At 34.4% G+C, this 18,335-nt stretch overlaps 3 protein-coding genes across 5 annotated transcripts in view; 2 read left to right on the top strand and 1 right to left on the bottom strand.

Moving 5' to 3' along the window:
• LOC107645526 (protein EARLY RESPONSIVE TO DEHYDRATION 15) lies at nt 5,484-7,468 on the top strand. Of its 2 annotated transcripts, none has more exons than XM_016349573.2 (3): nt 5,484-5,758; nt 6,440-6,805; nt 7,057-7,400. In XM_016349573.2, exons 2-3 carry the CDS (start codon nt 6,496-6,498, stop codon nt 7,119-7,121), a joined length of 375 nt encoding a protein of 124 aa, XP_016205059.1. In that variant the 5' UTR covers nt 5,484-5,758; nt 6,440-6,495; the 3' UTR covers nt 7,122-7,400. The 2 variants fall into 2 exon arrangements, with proteins under 2 accessions (XP_016205059.1, XP_016205060.1); XM_016349574.2 differs by having other exon boundaries at nt 5,485-5,758; nt 7,075-7,468.
• On the bottom strand, nt 6,579-12,022 carry LOC107645524 (GTP-binding protein BRASSINAZOLE INSENSITIVE PALE GREEN 2, chloroplastic). Its single transcript, XM_016349572.2, has 5 exons — nt 11,833-12,022; nt 10,930-11,732; nt 9,469-9,993; nt 9,041-9,208; nt 6,579-8,370 (listed from the first exon to the last, which is right to left on the bottom strand). The coding sequence occupies exons 1-5, from the start codon at nt 11,942-11,944 to the stop codon at nt 8,008-8,010; spliced, it is 1,971 nt and encodes a 656-aa protein (XP_016205058.1). The 5' UTR covers nt 11,945-12,022; the 3' UTR covers nt 6,579-8,007.
• LOC107645523 (microcephalin) overlaps nt 12,661-18,335 on the top strand; it is a 6,760-nt gene continuing 1,085 nt past the window's right edge. Inside the window, exons 1-13 of one of the 2 annotated variants that reach the window (XM_016349570.2) lie at nt 12,661-13,101; nt 13,184-13,285; nt 13,376-13,438; nt 13,653-13,714; nt 13,792-13,889; nt 14,096-14,147; nt 14,629-14,721; nt 15,125-15,235; nt 15,583-15,937; nt 16,062-16,510; nt 16,954-17,063; nt 17,804-17,862; nt 17,961-18,148. In XM_016349570.2, the coding sequence (XP_016205056.1) occupies nt 13,029-13,101; nt 13,184-13,285; nt 13,376-13,438; nt 13,653-13,714; nt 13,792-13,889; nt 14,096-14,147; nt 14,629-14,721; nt 15,125-15,235; nt 15,583-15,937; nt 16,062-16,510; nt 16,954-17,063; nt 17,804-17,862; nt 17,961-18,148 (1,815 nt within the window). In that variant the 5' untranslated portion in view covers nt 12,661-13,028. The other variant, XM_021103803.1, reaches the window with a different exon arrangement.

Genomic DNA, 18,335 nt, shown 5'->3' with positions numbered 1-18,335 from the left:
GAAATATATATAATATGTTATTAGTTACTAAGAGTTTGACCAGTAGAAATAAAGTCTATTAATTTAATTTGATAGCAGACTAATTACTATTGGCTAGATAGTGCTGTTAGTTTTTGTTTTGTTATAATCATGCAATTCAGTTGAAGCTATAAAATAGGGGTTTTAGAATCCTGACTCTCTTATTCTTGCTTTTTCCTTCTCTTGCTTCATAATACGTGGCTTCGAACAGATTTTATCAAGTCTATCCAAATTACGCTAATAATATTAAATATTGTGTATCTAGCATTACCATTACATATTACTCTGTGAGCTCTATAGTTAATGCATGACTATAATTAATTGTGGTATATGATGATGAATTCTTTAATCTTTAGTGATGCAATTGTTGATAGAGACCACTTTGATAAAGACACTAAAAATGTCTTTTTTAAAGACATTTACATATGTCATAATATTATTGGACATCTTTATTAAACTGGTTAATAATTTATTTTTTAATAAATTAGAATAAAATCGGTTTATTATAGCAACAATAATAAACCCAATTGTCCGCGCTATAATTATTAGACTCGATTTGATCCGACTGATTTACACAATCTAAACAAATTATGTTTAAATTTTTTTGATAAAAAGACAAATATATATATCCTTGACTTTTGTTTAAAAATAAAAACAAAAAAAAAATCCATAATTCAGTGGTTTATGTAAATTGGTCGGTTTGACCAGATCTGATAATAATTGAATTTATTGTTATTGTTATAAAAAAATCGATTTTATTCTAATTTATTAAGAAATTCAAAAATAACTAGTTCATTAATACGTCCAATAATAATATGACACATAAATATTTTTACAAAAAAATATTTTATGCATCTTTATGTAAGCATCCTCCTTTGTTGATTTAACGACGAGAATAACACACCATGTGCAACAAAAACTAATTATTAGGAGATTTGGCATAAAAGCCTCCACGCTGCTCCCACATCACAAGACATTGAATTAAATATGCGTAGCATCAAAAATAGATCAGAATTCCTTGAACATGAACATACTAAAATGTGACAACTATCAACAATTATTATCAAGCATATCTTCCTAGCTTTTTCATTTCATCGTCATTCTTCTATGCCTTCGAATTGACAAACAATAAAACTCAATCATGCATGATTCTAAATGTTGATGAAAAATTAATTATTAATAATATATGATCAAAATAGCTCTACTTCCAACTACAAATTAACTCCTTAATTAAAAAAAATCTATGAAACCGTTCTACTCATAAGTCATATAATTAAGCATTGTGTTAGCATAATATCTGGACACATTGCAGCTTGAAAGGATAGCCACAATTTTATTGATATTTTTTTCTTCTTTATTTTTTCTAGAGAAAAATGTGAGAGCCAGTATCTAACCACATCATGAGAAACGATCGTGACAAGAAAACTATTGCATGCAGGATGATAGAGGGGGTTTTGAATTGCTTATTAGAATTATTCAGTGTATCAGTGCAATAAGTTATTATTTTATTTACTAAATTATGTAAAAATAATAAAGTAGAACGTCTTAGATGATAACTTAATTAAAAGATTCTGAATTGAAGTGAAGCCTTGAAAATAGTTAAAAGTTTTTCTTCATGGATATAATAAAACAGTATTTTTAAAGAATAAATTGTATACCAACCTTTTTCATACTCCTATTATATTCAGTATAAATAAAAGTATAAATCTACATTAAAATTAATTATTTAATTAACCACGTAGATTTTAGTTTTGACTTTGACTAAGGATCGATATCGACTAAATTTATATCACAATCTCAATTCAAATAGTAGATATGACTCTTATTAAATGATTAATTTATAGACTTTATAATAGATGTGTCTAATACAAATTGACTTATTTTTATTAATACGACAAAATAATAACAGTAAATTTCAATGAAAACTCAAGAAAAACTGAATCGGAAAAAGTTTAACATGAAACAAGAAATGAAATTAAAGAAATTGGAATGAAATTAAAGTAAAATTTTGAATTAGAACATGAACTAATAAAAAGGACAATGAAAATATAAACAAAAATAAAAAAAGTATGTCACTGACGAGGCAAATATGGAAGAAATGTTTTAATATATTATGAAACTAGATTATAAATGTCATTAATTGAGTTATATATTAAGTTCGAACAATTTGAGGCTGATTGAAATATTAAATGAAGAGATTACAACTGTGATAACGAAAAAAATTTAAAAACAACTATAAAATTGTTAATTCAAATAAAGACGAGGATCAAGCGGATGATATTACGAAGATAGATGTGGTAGAAGTGACAAATACATTAACAAATTAACATCTGTTCGAGGAGCCATATTTTATACACGCATTGAATCTAAAGGTGATGGATGCACCAGAATTTTATAAATATTTGAATGCATGCATGTAACTTGAATAATTATATTGTAGCTTTTTATTATAGAAATAGTTAAGTTTGAGGTATCTAACATAATGTGATTATTATTAACTTATTTATGCAAGTAGTTGATGACTTTGTAGTTTAAAATAAAATTGGTATTATTATTAGATATTGTATTTCGTATATTAGTTATATAATTTTTTATTCTATTTCCATTATGACATAACTAATATATCTTTAATTTTTATTAACATACTAATTTTTATTAGAGATCTCATATACATACAAGTTTTTTTGGTATATAAGTTCATATAAGTTAGTTTAAACTAACAAAAACAATCTTCAGTTTAGATTGCATGTAAACACGTATTTCCGTCCTTAACTCTTGAATAACACAAATGGTTCTTTTCCCTCAATCAAAACTGCGACGCTCAAAATTTAAACAAAAATCAAAATCTCTCAAAAATCTCTGAAAATCGTCGCGAAAAGTGAAGGAAGTTGCGAAGCTAAATTCGAAAAGAATTATGAGAAAACAAAATAAGAAGATAAAGAAGAAGAGCAGAAGATGAGGAGGAGAATGATGAAGAGTTTTGAATTATGCAGAACTTATCAGCACACATACACCGAAAATTCTTAAACAATACACTCAAATATCTTCATGTTACACCCAAATTTGTTGCATATACAGAAAAACATTTCTTCTTTCTTCTTTTTTTCCTTATTTCTTTCTTTCTTTTAGTTAAATGAATATAAGTTCATCATCTTCCAAGTAATTTTACAACATTATGTGTTTTTTCTTCTTCTGTGTTTGATTTTTTTTGTTTTTATTCTTGTTAAGAGAGTAAAACAAAAAGAAACCTGAGAAGGTAAAACAAAAAGAAAAAGATGAATAAGAAAAAAGAAAAAGATGGTGATGATGATGATGAAAAAAAAGAAGCAACAACAGAAGATGAGGAGGAGGAAGAGGAATAGTTTTGAATTATGCACAACTTATCAGCACACATACATCGAAAATTCTTAAACAATACACTCAAATATCTTCGTGTTACACCTAAATATCTTCGTGTTACACTCAAATTTACTGCAAATACAGAAAAATGTTTCCTCTAATGCTGCATTTTTTTTCTTCTTCTTCTTTTTTCCTTATTTCTTTCTTCCTTTTAGTTGAATGAATGTAAGTTCATTCTCTTCCAAGTAATTTTGTACCGTTATGTGTTTCTTCTTCTTCTTTGTTTGATTTGTTTTATTTTTATTTTTGTTAAGAGAGTAAAACAAGAAGAAACTTTAGAAGATAGAACAAGAAAAAAAGATGAATAAGAAAAAAAAATAAAAGAAGAACAAGAAGCAGCAGAAGATGAGGAGGAAGGAGAAGAAGAGTTTTGAATTATGCAGAACTTATCAGCACACATACACCAAAAATTCTTAAGCAATACACTCAAATATCTTTGTGTTACACCGAAATTTGCTGCAAATATAGAAAAATATTTTCTTTAATGCAGAACTTTTACATTACATTCAATTCAAACTATCAACGATGAACAACAATTTTCACAAACAAAAACAACATTATTCACCTACAGAATCATAAACTACTAACGAAAACATTAACTAGAATCGAGCCACACCTCAGCCACTTGATTGGATTCAAAACAATAGTCAACTTCGTTCTGGTTCAATTGACAATCTGAACTTGAATTATTCATCATCTTCAACAACGAGATAACTGTTCAAAACTGATTTTAGAGCTTGATTTCAAAAACGTAGAGAACGAACGAAGAGAAACGAAGAGAACACATAGATGGAAGAGAACGTATATCGAAAACGTTGAAAAAATTCGAAAACGAAAATGAAATCCTTTCGAAAAAGACAATTATATATCCGTGCATTGATTGAAAAGCTAGTTAGATTAAGTGGTGCGTGAGGTGAATCAGGGTAAAATGACTTGTATGGACTTGTATAAAAAAATGACTTATATGTGAAAAATAATTGTTGTCATTAACATAAACACAGGAAAAAATTACAATAAATTTACTTATATAATTAGGTTTATTAAAATAATTAATAATGTAAAGTTCAGGACGATCAACTTCTTTAATTTTTTTTCCTCTTAAGCATTTTTATGGCTAAAGCTAGGAGTTTCGTCTCCGATTGTGAGTATCATTAGTTTTGGCTTGTTGAGGATGAAGAGAGTGAGAGTGAGAGGGATGAGTCCAACGAAGGAGAAAAGAAATGAAGGAGCCTCACACCCCACGATGGGTGACACCTGTCATCAAAGGTGACAAATCTAAGACTCAGATTTGCGGAATGTTTCTACCATTTGATTTCGTTAGATTCAACCCTGTTCGTGCGGTTAATCAAACAACAAATCCGAAGTTTAGATTTATAAACTTGAATTTGCTCGTCTGATCTCGATGAATTCAAATCTGATTGTTCGATTTTCGCGTGCGTGTCCCGGTTGCAAGCAAATCTAAGGGTTCAAATTTAAGCGGAAACTGGCCATTCGATTTTGTGGTTTTTTAAATTTGACCCTCCAATTTATTTACCGTTATCTTTCACATCCAGAAATAACACATTCAACTCCAATATCTATAAAAAAAATAATTATTATTAATCCAATATAAAAATTAAAAAACATAAATTTAAGTCACCATTCATCAATGCAGCTCAAACAAAATTTTATATTCAATCTCTATATATCTTTAATTATTCAAAAATCAAAAGTATTAGTGTATTACCATATGACATCATATGAAAATACCATTTCACCCACCTTGAGTTGTCACCCTCGTTTTGTGCTAATAATTAACCCCTTAAGCGGTTATTTATTGCTCTAATTTAGCCAATGTTATGTGTATTATACTATTATTATAGATAGAGAACAATATTTTTTTTCTAGAATACTACTACTTAGTAGATTTCCCATAATTTATTCCCTTAACAAAACCCAAAATTTTCTATGGCTGAGGCAAAAAAAAAAACTGTATTATCCACAATTAAATAACAAGAACCATAGAAAAAAAAAACAACAAAAACGAGGAAAATAGTTAGGATAACGAAAACAAGCATTATATAAGAGATCAAGGGGTCAACAATAGCCAACACCATTACGCGGCACCGTTGACCGTTGACCACCCCCTCTATCTGTCTCTCTCTCACCGTTGCGTCCGAACCAAGACGCAACACTAATACGGTGCTTTCGCCGAACCTAAACGGTGGGACCCACTCCGTACCCGAACCAAGACAGGCTCGGATTTCTCTCTTTATAAATACTGCGGATTTGCGATTTTCTTGACGCGTCAACTTGTCTGTCAATCGTCGTCGTCGGTAACCAATTTCTCGTAGCTGGAGAGGTAATTGCTCGTTCCTAATTTTCTCTCTCCGATCTGTATGCCGTTCGAAGGAATTGTTATCGTGAATTGAGAATTTCGTTTTTCCTTTTTGGCTTGTATGTTTGCTTTTGGTGTTTGGTTGTGAGGAAATTGAAGGAAAATAATGGAAATTTTTGAGTGATCGGGTTGAGATTGACGATTTTGTGGGACCATTTCGTCGATTCGTGCTTGGAAACTAAAGGATTTTGGTCCATCCGTCTTTGAATTCAAAGGATCCACAATTTTCACGAGTCAGCGCTTTTTCATTTGGATATAGAAAATTTTTCGATGGAGCGATTTGACCGATTTTTACTTTAAAGGAGTCAAAGGAGATGGTTTTGAATTTTGATCTGAGATTTGAAGTTTTTTTTTTTTTTTTTAAATTTATTTTTTTAGTCTTATTCTTAGTGGACTAAATTAAAATTACCATACGATGACATAACAAATTTAAAAATAGACACGAATTTTTCACGTAAATGATGAATCATGACTTATATGCTTACTGTATTATGATATCTGGCGAGCAATTACTTGTAGCTATGGGCTTTAGAAGATGAAACCTTCATGTTTATTCTTGGTACTTGGAAGTTTGTGTTTGAAATTTCTGATTGTGATATATCATTGTTGATTCACTTTTAACACGGCTGATGATTTGTACTGCAGATAATTCTAACTAGAATCGGACTGAAAAATAAAAAAGGAACAAAAATCAGATCAAGATGGCATTAGTCTCTGGAGGAAGATCAACACTGAACCCGAATGCCCCTCTTTACATTCCAGCTGCCTTCCGGCAGGTGGAGGATTTCTCGCCGGAGTGGTGGCAGCTGGTGACAACACTGACGTGGTACCATGAGTACTGGCTAAGCCAGCAACAGGTTGAAGGGGGCTTCTATGCTGCTGAGGATGATGGATTTGATCAAGATGGCAATGATGTTGTTGATTTGCTGCCTGATATATTTGATCTTGATGCCGGTGAAGATCTTTCCGTGATGGAAGCTCAGCTTGAAGAGTTCATTCGATTATCTGAAGGTAAAGAATACATTAGGATTATCTCAATCAAACAATTTAAAATAGCTGAAAAAGAGCCCTGTATTATTTGGATCAATATGTTTGGTTACAATTTTTATATTTAGATATATATATTGATATAAAGAAGTACCAAACAGATTGGTATTAGGATTGAGGTCTCTTATCAAAATTTGTTGGGATCTAATTTTATTATGTGGGTATATTTAAATTGTTGTCTTCATTTCATGTATGAATTTTCATTTACTTAACAGAGTTGTTGATGATTGCAGAAGAAACTGGACACAAGACATTTGTGGAACAGAAGAGTAAAGCATAAATTGCAAGAGCTATGAAGCTTGTAAACGTAACTAAGCAAACAGGCTGAATGCCATGGCCTTAATTAGCTTGCGGTCATTTAGCTAGTGTACCCCATAATGTTTATCTCTAGCTTTTAACTTTCCAGTAACTCTTGTATAGCCAAGGTTCCGACTTTTTCTCCTCTCTCTTGTAAACAGGGAAGGAAGAAAGGTAACAAAAAAAAAGTGAAAATATGTTGTAAGAGATGTTACAAGTGTTAAAATTACAAAAATGACAAAAAGATTTTTTTCTTCTGTCAGGGTTTGTCTTCTCAAGATTTATGTACTCTTACTCGCTCTATTAATCTGTCACTTTGATTCTTTGAGATATTCTTAGAACTCTAGACTCAGTGACTCACAACTATACAGCGAAAATATATATTGATTCAAAAATATATTAATAGGTGATAGTGATGTGATGCAAGTTGTTGAATGCTCAACTCAACCAAATTTGTATATAAGAATAACTTATCATAATATTTTTTCAATTCAGTTTACATCAATAGGCCAAGAGCCCAAGAATAAATATAATCACTAAGCTCATTCTCTGTTCTCTATTGCACAATTTGAAGTAATACCTCACAAAAATGCAGATATCATCACTAGACATGTACAACGACTCATCTAACAAAACTACATAATCCACGAATGTGACACTTAAACAAGAAGCGTTGCATTTATCTCTATTTTCTGTTTATAAGTTAGAAGTGGCAGAGGGGGAGGGGGGTTCTCACACCAACTAGCTAAGAGGACAGGCACAAAAAGCTTCTAGCTGAAAACACACTATTGCCTCTGCAACACGTCAAATTCAGTCACACTTCTATTTTCACCTGAAAGCACTCTTGCAAAACAATTAAAATGTTCTGCTCAAGCTGATAGCTCTGCACCTGCCCCCACAAAATCTGTATCTTGGTCGTCAAGTTTTTCTCTTTTTTTAGCTTGAAGTCTGGTTTGGTTGCCAATAGCATCAGAGATGGCTCTTGGTAACCAAAAACCAGGTTTCTCAAGGGACCGGGCCCGGTCAAGGACCAATGGCTCTCTCAAGGTTACTTCAACACCATCAAAGGTCCACAGTTTCATGGTTGCTTCACCTTTGAGACAGAGAGAGTACCAACCTAAGCCAGCTATGGCTACGTCAACGTTGTTGACCTCCCAACTAGTTCCAGACACCTTAATTTCCCTTTCTTGCCACGTGCCTAATTCAGCAGCGTGTTCACTGCCAATGGGAGGCTGAAATAAAATGCAAAAAGAAATGAAGTTAGAGGAAACTTAGACATCATGTATCTCAAGGGAAGGAAGAATAGATTATATTGAGTAATACCCCAAATAAGTTTAATTCTTAGTCGGACACTTTAGCCCCAATAAATTTTAATTACCAAATCAATCTCCACTATGTTGTTAGTCAAATTAGTCACCTGTCAAGTTTTGCTAAAAAATTTAGACAAATAAGCTATCATTATTTAATAAGCACATAAAAGTTATTCAAAATTTTTAAAATTTTCAGATCAGTCCCTTTAAGTGAGACTCTTCTTCATCTCTAACACTCTTTTCTAACTAATCCTCTTCCAACTAATTGATTATTGTTTCCACCTATCAAGTTCCATTACCCAGGCCCGGTTCCACACTACAAAGAATATGGTAGCTTTTCATCCCGTTCCAACCAAAGGAATGTTTCCGCATTATAGAGTACATTTCTTTGACAACCGAAATCAAAATGCGCCTTTCCCTTATAATTTAAAAAGGTAAACTGAAAGTTGACATGAAAGAGCAATTAATGAAATGAAAAACATATTTGAAGCTCAGGTAAACTGCAGTTTTAGACCTTAACACTAAAATTAGTTATATAGGCATGCTTAGATTTGTGAAAAGAAAAAAAAAAAAAAAGAAAGAAAGGGCTTACCTGCAACCTGACACCAACATGATTACTCCAAACCTCTTCAGCATTTTCTACTTTTCCCATGTGAAGAGAAACATTTGGTGATGCCCAAACGGTCACATATATTGTTTCAACAGAGGCTTCAATAAGGTCAATTCTTGTCAAGCCACCAATGTGCACTGCCTGCCCTACCTATAAGTTAAAACCAGTATGTAAGATTCTAAACCACATCTGCATTTTCCAAATTTACATATTGATACCAAAGAAATTGCTATCTCGATTTATTAACTGGAGTTTCCATGGAGCAGGGGGAAAAAATCAAACCATTGTCCATTTCTGATAGCCTTTAACGGATAAACAACGTGCATAAAGCATACATATAATCTATGCAACAAAAAGAAGTTGAAGATAACTTAGAGAGCGGCAATAGCAATAAGCCATTAATAACTTGCCTTGATTCTATATGATCGAGGTCGAAGTTCCTTCCGTATCTCAACCATCTTTTGCTCTTCTCTGTTCAGTCTCATCGACATTAAATAGGGATGCAGGAGCCCTGGAGTGTCAAACATCTTAGTCTTAGCTGACAAAATTCCTCCAATTCTCAAGATCCCTAGTGTTGTCCCAGGAATCGGAGCTTCTGTGAGCTTTGTAGCTTTAGCTCCGTGTTTCTTTGAAAATGCATTGATTAGAGTAGACTTCCCCGCATTCTGAGACCCAATCACCCACACATTCCCACGAGGACCTGCCAAGTCCTTTATGAAGGACAACAGATTCCTTACACCTAAATCCTTTCGAGAACTTACAAGATAAACTGCACTTAGTTTAGGTGCTCCCGCAGCACTTGCTCGGTGTCTAACCCATCTATCTAACCTTGCAGGGGAAACCTCTGATGGAAGGAGATCAACCTTTGTAGCCACAAGAACTAGCTTTGGCAGTTTCTTACCCTTCTTCGAGTCATCTTGGATTCTTTCCAATGCCTTAAACAACGATTTTGCTACCAGCATTTTCTACTTTTCCCATGTGAAGAGAAACATTTGGTGATGCCCAAACTGTTACATATATTGTTTCAATAGAGGCTTTAATAAAGTCAATTCTTGTCAAGCCACCAATGTGCACTGCCTGCCCTACCTATAAGTTAAAACCAGTATGTAAGATTCTAAACCACATCTGCATTTTCCAAATTTACATATTGATACCAAAGAAATTGCTATCTCGATTTATTAACTGGAGTTTCCATGGAGCAGGGGGAAAAAATCAAACCATTGTCCATTTCTGATAGCCTTTAACGGATAAACAACGTGCATAAAGCATACATATAATCTATGCAACAAAAAGAAGTTGAAGATAACTTAGAGAGCGGCAATAGCAATAAGCCATTAATAACTTGCCTTGATTCTATATGATCGAGGTCGAAGTTCCTTCCGTATCTCAACCATCTTTTGCTCTTCCCTGTTCAATCTCATCGACATTAAATAAGGATGCAGGATTCCTGGAGTGTCAAACATCTTAGTCTTAGCTGACAAAATTCCTCCAATTCTCAAGATCCCAAGTGTTGTCCCAGGAATAGAAGCTTCTGTGAGTTTTATAGTTTTAGCTCCTTGTTTCTTTGAAAATGCATTGATTAGAGTAGACTTCCCCGCATTCTGAGACCCAATCACCCACACATTCCCACGAGGACCTGCCAAGTCCTTTATGAAGGACAACAGATTCCTTACACCTAAATCCTTTCGAGAACTTACAAGATAAACTGCACTTAGTTTAGGTGCTCCCGCAGCACTTGCTCGGTGTCTAACCCATCTATCTAACCTTGCAGGGGAAACCTCTGATGGAAGGAGATCAATCTTTGTAGCCACAAGAACAAGTTTTAGCAATTTCTTACCCTTCTTCGAGTGATCCTGGATTTTTTCCAATGCCTTAAACAACGATTTTGCTACCGTCCAAGGAAAAGAACTATCAAAATCAACACAATCCACAACCATAACAACAACAGTAGCACTGCCATTGCCAGAAGGGTTCATCAACCTAGTGGAAATCAACCTATCGAAATCAAAATCGGGTATCAAATTCTCAGCAGTCTGGTTTTTCACCTGGCCATAATTCCTCAAGGAATGACACCTAGCGCACACGGTAACCTCTTCCTTCACCTTTCGGGCCTCCCTAGCCAACTTCTTCTTCTCAGCTTTCGATACCTTCTTCTTCCTCTTCCTCTCCAGGACCTCCTCAGTGATGTTACCATACCCAACCCCCGCAGGCGCAAAGCCATTTAAATCAGCCTCATCATCCTCTTCGCCCAACAACTTAGCTTCCCACTCATCAGAATCCCAATCGAAATCATCCGGTAATACCTCAATACCTCCTCCAAGTTCATTTTCAATGCCATCCAGAGACCCCACATCATCATCATCATCATTTTCTTCTTCTTCTTCTACTCTATTAATATCATCAAACACATCATCATCCTCATCTAATAGTTCATCTTCCATTTTCACCCTCCTTTGTTGATAGTACCCAGGAAGGTTAGGGTCCTCATCTTGCATGAAGACCCCACAACCAGGGCAAATTGGTCCACGACTCTCATCCTCATCTCTCCCCTCACTCAAAAACGGGTTCCTACCCTTTTTCCTTGGCGTGTTTCTTTTTTCTGTTTGAACAGCGGAGCTTCCGTTTACCGCAAAAGCAATAAAGCAAGGAACTTTTCTAGTCCGAACACAATTATCTACACTCCAGTAAAGTATAACTACGCTTCAGCCAAATGGGCATCAAAAAGCGAAGAGCGAGAAACTAAAGCAACATGAAGTGGGATTCTAGGTTCTTACCTGTGAAATGACGCAAACTCTTGATTGGTTGATCAGGTACTCTGTTAAAGAAGGAAAACTTGCACGCACGAAAATTAGAAGGAGCTACAATTGTAGAGAAAAATATTGCCATGGCTTCCAATGCATGAAGCGAAGCAGAGAGGAACACTGGTTCGAGTTCTGCAGCAGAGGGACCGAAGAAGGAGGAAAGGATTATAACGATATGAAGAAGAGCAAAAATGTTGGGCCCAATTTGGGCTTTGGCCCATTAATGAAAAAAAGCAAAAACGTGGCTTAAGCTTCTCCGGCAACTGCAGGGGTAATATGCAAGGTTGCGAGAACCGGACCGGTCAATAAACCGGTGAAGTCACTGGTTTAATGGTTCACTGGTTCGACCGGGGTTTAACCGGTTTAATTAAATATTAAATAAAATTATTAAAAAATTTAAAATAATCTTAAGTATATAAATTTAATAATTTCTAACTTAATAAAATTTAATATTTCACATAATAAATTATCCATTACTTAATATTAGAGGTTCAAACATCAAACATCAAAGCTTATAACTAAACAAAAAATAAAACGTAAAAAAGAAATCAATTTCATGCAGCTTTTCTTTTTTTTTTTTCCTTCAAAACGACGCCGTTTTGAAGTTTAATATGCAAACCAATAAACCGTAAAAAAACCGAACGGTTCTCCCGATTTACCGGTTAACCGCCGGTTCGACCGGTTTTTTCACCGGTTTTCTACCAAACGATTTCTGACCTTACTCGGATCGGTTAAGTGACCGGTTCCCGGTTTTTCCGGTTGAACCGGCCGGTCCGATTCGGTTTTCAGAACCATGGTAATATGCAAGTACAAGTTGAGGTATTTTTTTTTTTTTTATTTTTTATTTTTTTTTGGTCAAGCGGATTGGACAGCCCCCAATCCTAGGCATTACACCCATGTTTCACACACCCATCATTGAAGACCATGGTAATATGCAAGTACAAGGTGAGGTATGAAACCATCATTGAAGACCATGGAGCTGGGAAGATGGAGTGAAAGTGAAACTGCTCACCATTGTTTGCAGATGTATCTCTTTTTGGACTAGGTTATCCGGCCCAGACAATGACAAAAAAAAAAAACATGTGATGACCAAAATGCCACCACGATTTGATTATATATAGAGGGTTTGGTCAAAACCTTGAAACCAAAACGAAGACTTAAAATAAAAAATGGCGCGAAAACAAAAACCTGGTGCTCGGGAACCAAAACCAAAACCAAAACCTTTGTCTCCAATTTCCATCGGTGAAGAACCACAACCTCTATGATTCTCATTTTGGATGCTCCATCTATAACCACGATTGTTACATTCTCATTTTTTTCACAGGTAACTGCGAGGTCACTGTTGAGGCCAAAAACTTCACATGCAAATCCGAATCAAACAGCACCGTAATCTCTCTCCCGAGAAACGGAAAGATAATAGTATCAGGTGTTTATTCATTTATTTTTCGGTTTGATTCGATTTTGCTATTGATTCATTATTTATTTAATTTTGCCATTTTTCTGCCCCTATAAACAGTGGCACAAGAAGAGTATGCGAACAATGGAAATGCTACTGGGGATTTAAATTCCGATGATAGAGGTAAGTGGTTTATGTTTCCATGTGATTGTGATGTTAATTTTTTGCATGTGGATACAATACGAATTTGTGGAAATGATTATGGGAAAATGCACAACTGCAATTACTGTAATAGTATGACGCGAATTTAAGTCATTTGAGCATTCTTTTTTGTTTTTGTCCTGGCGGAAACGAGAAGAGCTTGTTAGTGTGTCTTATTTGGTTTTTTACTGTATAGAACATGAGTTCATGCTTGTTAGTCCTAAAGATGATGCTGGGATAAGCAAATCCTACCTTCAGGTAACACCCTTGTTGCTCTGTGTGTACTCCTCACTCTGCTATAATGACTCTATATATCTCTATAAATGGGTTTGCAGGAAGTTCTAGAGATGTATAAGGCAGAGCTACCAGGAATGAATTATGCTGCTAATACTGGAAAGCAATCAAAATTTCTTGAAAGATGTGTGACCAATGGGTAATGGGTTCTTACTTCTATGATGTGCTTTCCATGGTAGTTATTGCTTTTGTTTCGGTCATGTATTTGAAATAATGGGAGCTTTTGGTTTTGGGAACAATTTTTACCATGTAAAAGTGTAGCTTAGTGTTCATGTGTACTGTGCCTAGTTGAGAGGTATGTACAGTATGATAGGGTTTTTTATTCTTGCTTGCTTGTTCATGCAGGAAATATCGAACACTACTTCTTAATTCCAGTTCTGTTGAAGATTCCGGAAAGGTAAGTTTGGTACATGGCTGTAAGTAGAGAATCATCATGAGTAACAATACTATCATTTCAATATATGAAACTACTTTAAACTGAAATAAGTAAATTATGTTCCACTATCCTAAAGGTTGAAGGACAATGCTTCTGGTCATATTTTGCATTATTATAAGTTATGCAAAGCCTGAGTCTGTTTCCTAAGGTGAAAAACTGTTGTTTTTATCCAAGACTGTTTGGCATATAATTGTATTAAAATACAAGACTAAAGAATGTATTCAGTAACCATTTCTGGAATGTTTTGGTTCTTTTAGTAGATTGAGCTTTCTAATGAAAAAGACCTAGCAATCATCAGGACATAGAAAGAACAAAAAATAAAATTCTTACCATCTAAAAAGCTGTGCTGATTGATGGAAATTAGTTGAATGTAATCTGAAAAAAAAAATATTTGTATGGCAATAGTGTAGCATATTATTGATATATTTTATGTCATTTACAGGTTATAGCTGCAATTACATATCAAATCATCCCTGCAGATACAGAATATGCAGAGATCCCACTTACAGCTGTGAGGGAAATCTACCAACGGAAGGTCTGTTCTAATATCTAGATTTCATTCTTAATTCCAGCTTTTTGCTTTTTAAGCAACATGTGATTTCTTTTGTCAGTTTTAAGAACTTTTTGTGTGTGTGCATCGAAAATATTCTGGGCATTTCTTTGATTGCAAACTTCCAATTGTGATTTTTCCATCTTTTCTGTCTTTTAATTAAGTTAAATTGATGGTGGATGCCTTTGTGAATTCATTCTCCGTAAATGTGAGTAGTACAACTTTAGAATGTACATAATCAAAACCAATATGATAATCTTTTTCACATTGATTCCTCAGAATGCCTCTTGGTAAAGTCTTATGGCATATTGTAGTTGGCTGTTTTTACATTTATGTGTGTCTTGACCACAATCATATTCTCTGTTAATTACTAGTTTATATCCTGTAGGGTTTTGGCCGTCTGTTGTTTCTGGAGCTACAGAAGAGACTTCAAAATATTGGTGTTCGTTCCATTTTCTGTTGGGGAGACAAAGAATCAGAAGGATTTTGGCTTAAACAGGTAATTTATAGATGAAATTTGTCTTGAGCAGATTGTGTAGCCTCTTTTGGTTATTTTTTCTTTCTTGTATGAATGCATCTTGTTTCATTCCTTGTCTAGAATATTTGATACATACAAACACAACTATCATTGCAAGAATTATGTTTTCATTTTTCTTTTAGCTACATACTAATGCGTTTTAGTGAAAAGAATTCATACTTGTGATGAGGTATGTCATGTTATAAGATTACTGCTCAATAATATCAAGAACATTTGTCTTCATATTTCATTAGAACTACAATTTTTCTTTCCTACTGCAAAAGATACTTCTATGGTTCTAAGTTATCTCTTTCTGACTGCAAATTCAGGGTTTTATATCAATAGCACAGGTTGATGCCAAAGGTAAAGCCCGCAGGTTTCCTGTAAAAGCTAGTATTCGCAAAGCATTATGCTTTCCTGGTGGTTCAACTCTCATGGCATGCCATCTAAGGACAGAATTCTCAGCCGATGCAGCTGACTCTATGCACTGTCTTCCTTCACCTCTCTGTCATCATTCCTTGACACCTGCCATTGCTGAAAATGAGCAGCTGAAATGTTCAGGATTGCTGCACATTGATTTGAACCTGTCTAATCATTCAACCCATATTATAGAAAGTAAAGATAAAATTCAAGCTGAAGGTTTGATGAAAGCTGGATCGTCAAGAGAATATGGCAAACTGTGTGGTAATACATTGATCTGTCTATCTCTCACACATTAGTTTTGGAAATCAAAATGAAACTAAAGAATCTTTTTATTATAATGTCTAATTCATTTCTTGCTCATTTATATCTTTCACAATATGAACAGGGTTTGACAGTCACAATCTCCAACATGGCTGCAGTGACATTTTTCCTTTTGTCAGAGCATATGAGGACAGAAATGCTACTGCTGCAGAAAATTCACAGGATGAAATTGATGATAACATGAAGCTTTGTCATCTTTTTCCAAAAGCTGCAAAAAGGGGCTGGGAATCCTCTATATCCTCATTGAAATCTAAAAGGGTGAAGGGAAGCCAGTTGGCTGACTGTCGATCAGATTCTAGCAACGGTTTTACATCAGAGGCTAATAGGCCCAATCCTTGTTTTCAAGAAGTCCCTCGCGTTGATCCTCTGAGTGCAGAAGTTTCTGAGAAATATATGGAGGATCATGTACAATTAGAAGCACCCAACGACAAGGAACTGCCGTTGGCTAAACAATCCTTTAGAATTATGTTAATGAATATTGCAGATGATACTAAGAGAACACAGCTTTCAAAGGTATGTTTATTTCACCACTTCACCAGAGCAATTTATAATTACATACTAGTGAGGAATGTGTTCATTTATACAGAGACTTAATTTGATCCTTTTGAATATATAATTGAGAAATGTTAGGGGCCCATTAAAATTTATTGTTTTTGGCCATCACTTAGTCATCAACTCAATTTTTTTAGTCTAGTTCCTTTAGTCTAGTACCTTTAGTCTAGTAATCCAACAACATATTTTATCCCATACTTTTAAACATTGATGGTTAACTGATGGTCAAAAAAATTCTGATGACACTCTAGCATTCCTCTATATAATATTATTGATTTTAAGTATTGAGACGTCTGGCAATTTAAAGAGCATTGTAATTTTTTACCCTATTAACGGGTATCAAATGCTGCAGTCATGTTTCTTTTCGGAACATAACAGCCATTAAAGATTTGTTTCACATATAGGTTATTGAAGACCTTGGTGGAACTGTTGCGTATGATGGAAGCATAATAACACATGTTGTCACAGGAAAAGTGAGGAAAACTATGAATTTCTGCACTGCTCTCTGTTCTGGGTAGGTTCAAATTTGTAATCCTAAAAAATATGCCTAGCTTCACACTGAAATTTTATGTAGTTGGAACTTGAAATACTAGTTCTTGGAATATATGTTCGGGTTTTTAAATGAATCTAGAATAATATTCCTCTCATATCGTGCAGTTGAATATCCGAATATCTGTGGCCACCAAATCTCAGTTTTATACATCTCCAAACGATCTAGTGTGCTCGTTACCAAAGTAGGATTGTGGATATTTGAAGAAAGCTCATTTTTTTTTTTCTGAAAATAATAGTTGCTTTCAAAAACAAATCCTTTTTCTTTTGGGGTTCTGTTATAGGTTCAACTTTGCTAACCAAGAGATTATCCAACAATTAACATTATAACTTTGGAGAAATGCTAAAAAGCAAAAAGCCTCCTTCGGTTCATGATATCATTGGGAAGAGAAACTAAATTCATTTATACATGTTTTTGCATTTCTTTTATCTGGCATTTCATATTGTAGATTCTCAATGTAGGGAACACTGAGTTACAGGATCTTCATTCTGTCATTCACTGTCATAGCCAAATTGTGAAAAACTCAGTGCTAGAATTGTGATCTTTTGTATTTGGGGCTTTGGACCTTGCCAGGGGAGAAGAAAATAACATTTTGAAGTTTGATTCCTATGAGTTCTGCATTTGTTAAGATGCCCTACTCTGCATTGATTATGTTGATTATTTATATTTTATAATTCGTAACAGAATATTGATAAACTATACAGGGCTTGGGTGCTCTCATCTAGTTGGTTAAAGCAAAGCTTTCGTGAAGGCAGATTCGTCGGTAAGCTGGGCAATTTTATCTTTTCTGAGTATACTTAGTAATTATTCATGACAGCTTACACACTCATTTGAGTCATTTCACCAAACAATGAAACGCAGATGAGTTGCCTCACATACTGAATGATGAGGAGTACATGCTGAAGCACAAATCTGATTTAAAAAGTGCAATCTTCCGAGCAAAAGCTAGCCCCCATTCTTTGTTTAAGGGCTATAATGTATGCATTGCAGCTCATGTTCGAACTCCTGCCGACACTCTATCTGCTATTGTCAGGTCTGCTGGTGGTAATGTAAGTATTTATATTTCGGAACGCTTAAACAGTGCTTCATTTCCCATCAATTATACACGCTGAAAGTGCTAAAATCCTAAAGCCTTTTTTTTAATAATGAAACATTTGAATACAAATATTATGCCTATCATATTTCTTACCTTTGGAGGTACTCTTATGAGTTATGACAAAAAAAAAAACCCCCCCC

The sequence above is a fragment of the Arachis ipaensis genome, chromosome B06 (assembly GCF_000816755.2).
Source record: "Arachis ipaensis cultivar K30076 chromosome B06, Araip1.1, whole genome shotgun sequence".
Taxonomy (NCBI): Eukaryota; Viridiplantae; Streptophyta; class Magnoliopsida; order Fabales; family Fabaceae; genus Arachis; species Arachis ipaensis.
Note: the sequence above shows the minus strand (reverse complement) of the source record. Positions and strands in the feature narration are given on the sequence as shown.

What these genes read in the sequence shown, in the direction of transcription:
- LOC107645526 (XM_016349573.2), top strand. Translation starts at nt 6,496, where the DNA reads ATGGCATTAGTCTCTGGAGGAAGATCAACACTGAACCCGAATGCCCCT. An exon ending in GTTCATTCGATTATCTGAAG is followed by an intron (nt 6,806 to 7,056) that starts GTAAAGAATACA and finishes TTTACTTAACAG; the next exon opens with AGTTGTTGATGATTGCAGAA.
- LOC107645524 (XM_016349572.2), bottom strand. Translation starts at nt 11,944, where the DNA reads ATGGCAATATTTTTCTCTACAATTGTAGCTCCTTCTAATTTTCGTGCG. An exon ending in CTCGATCATATAGAATCAAG is followed by an intron (nt 9,209 to 9,468) that starts GCAAGTTATTAA and finishes TTTAACTTATAG; the next exon opens with GTAGGGCAGGCAGTGCACAT. An exon ending in ATGTTGGTGTCAGGTTGCAG is followed by an intron (nt 8,371 to 9,040) that starts GTAAGCCCTTTC and finishes ATTTTATTTCAG; the next exon opens with CCTCCCATTGGCAGTGAACA.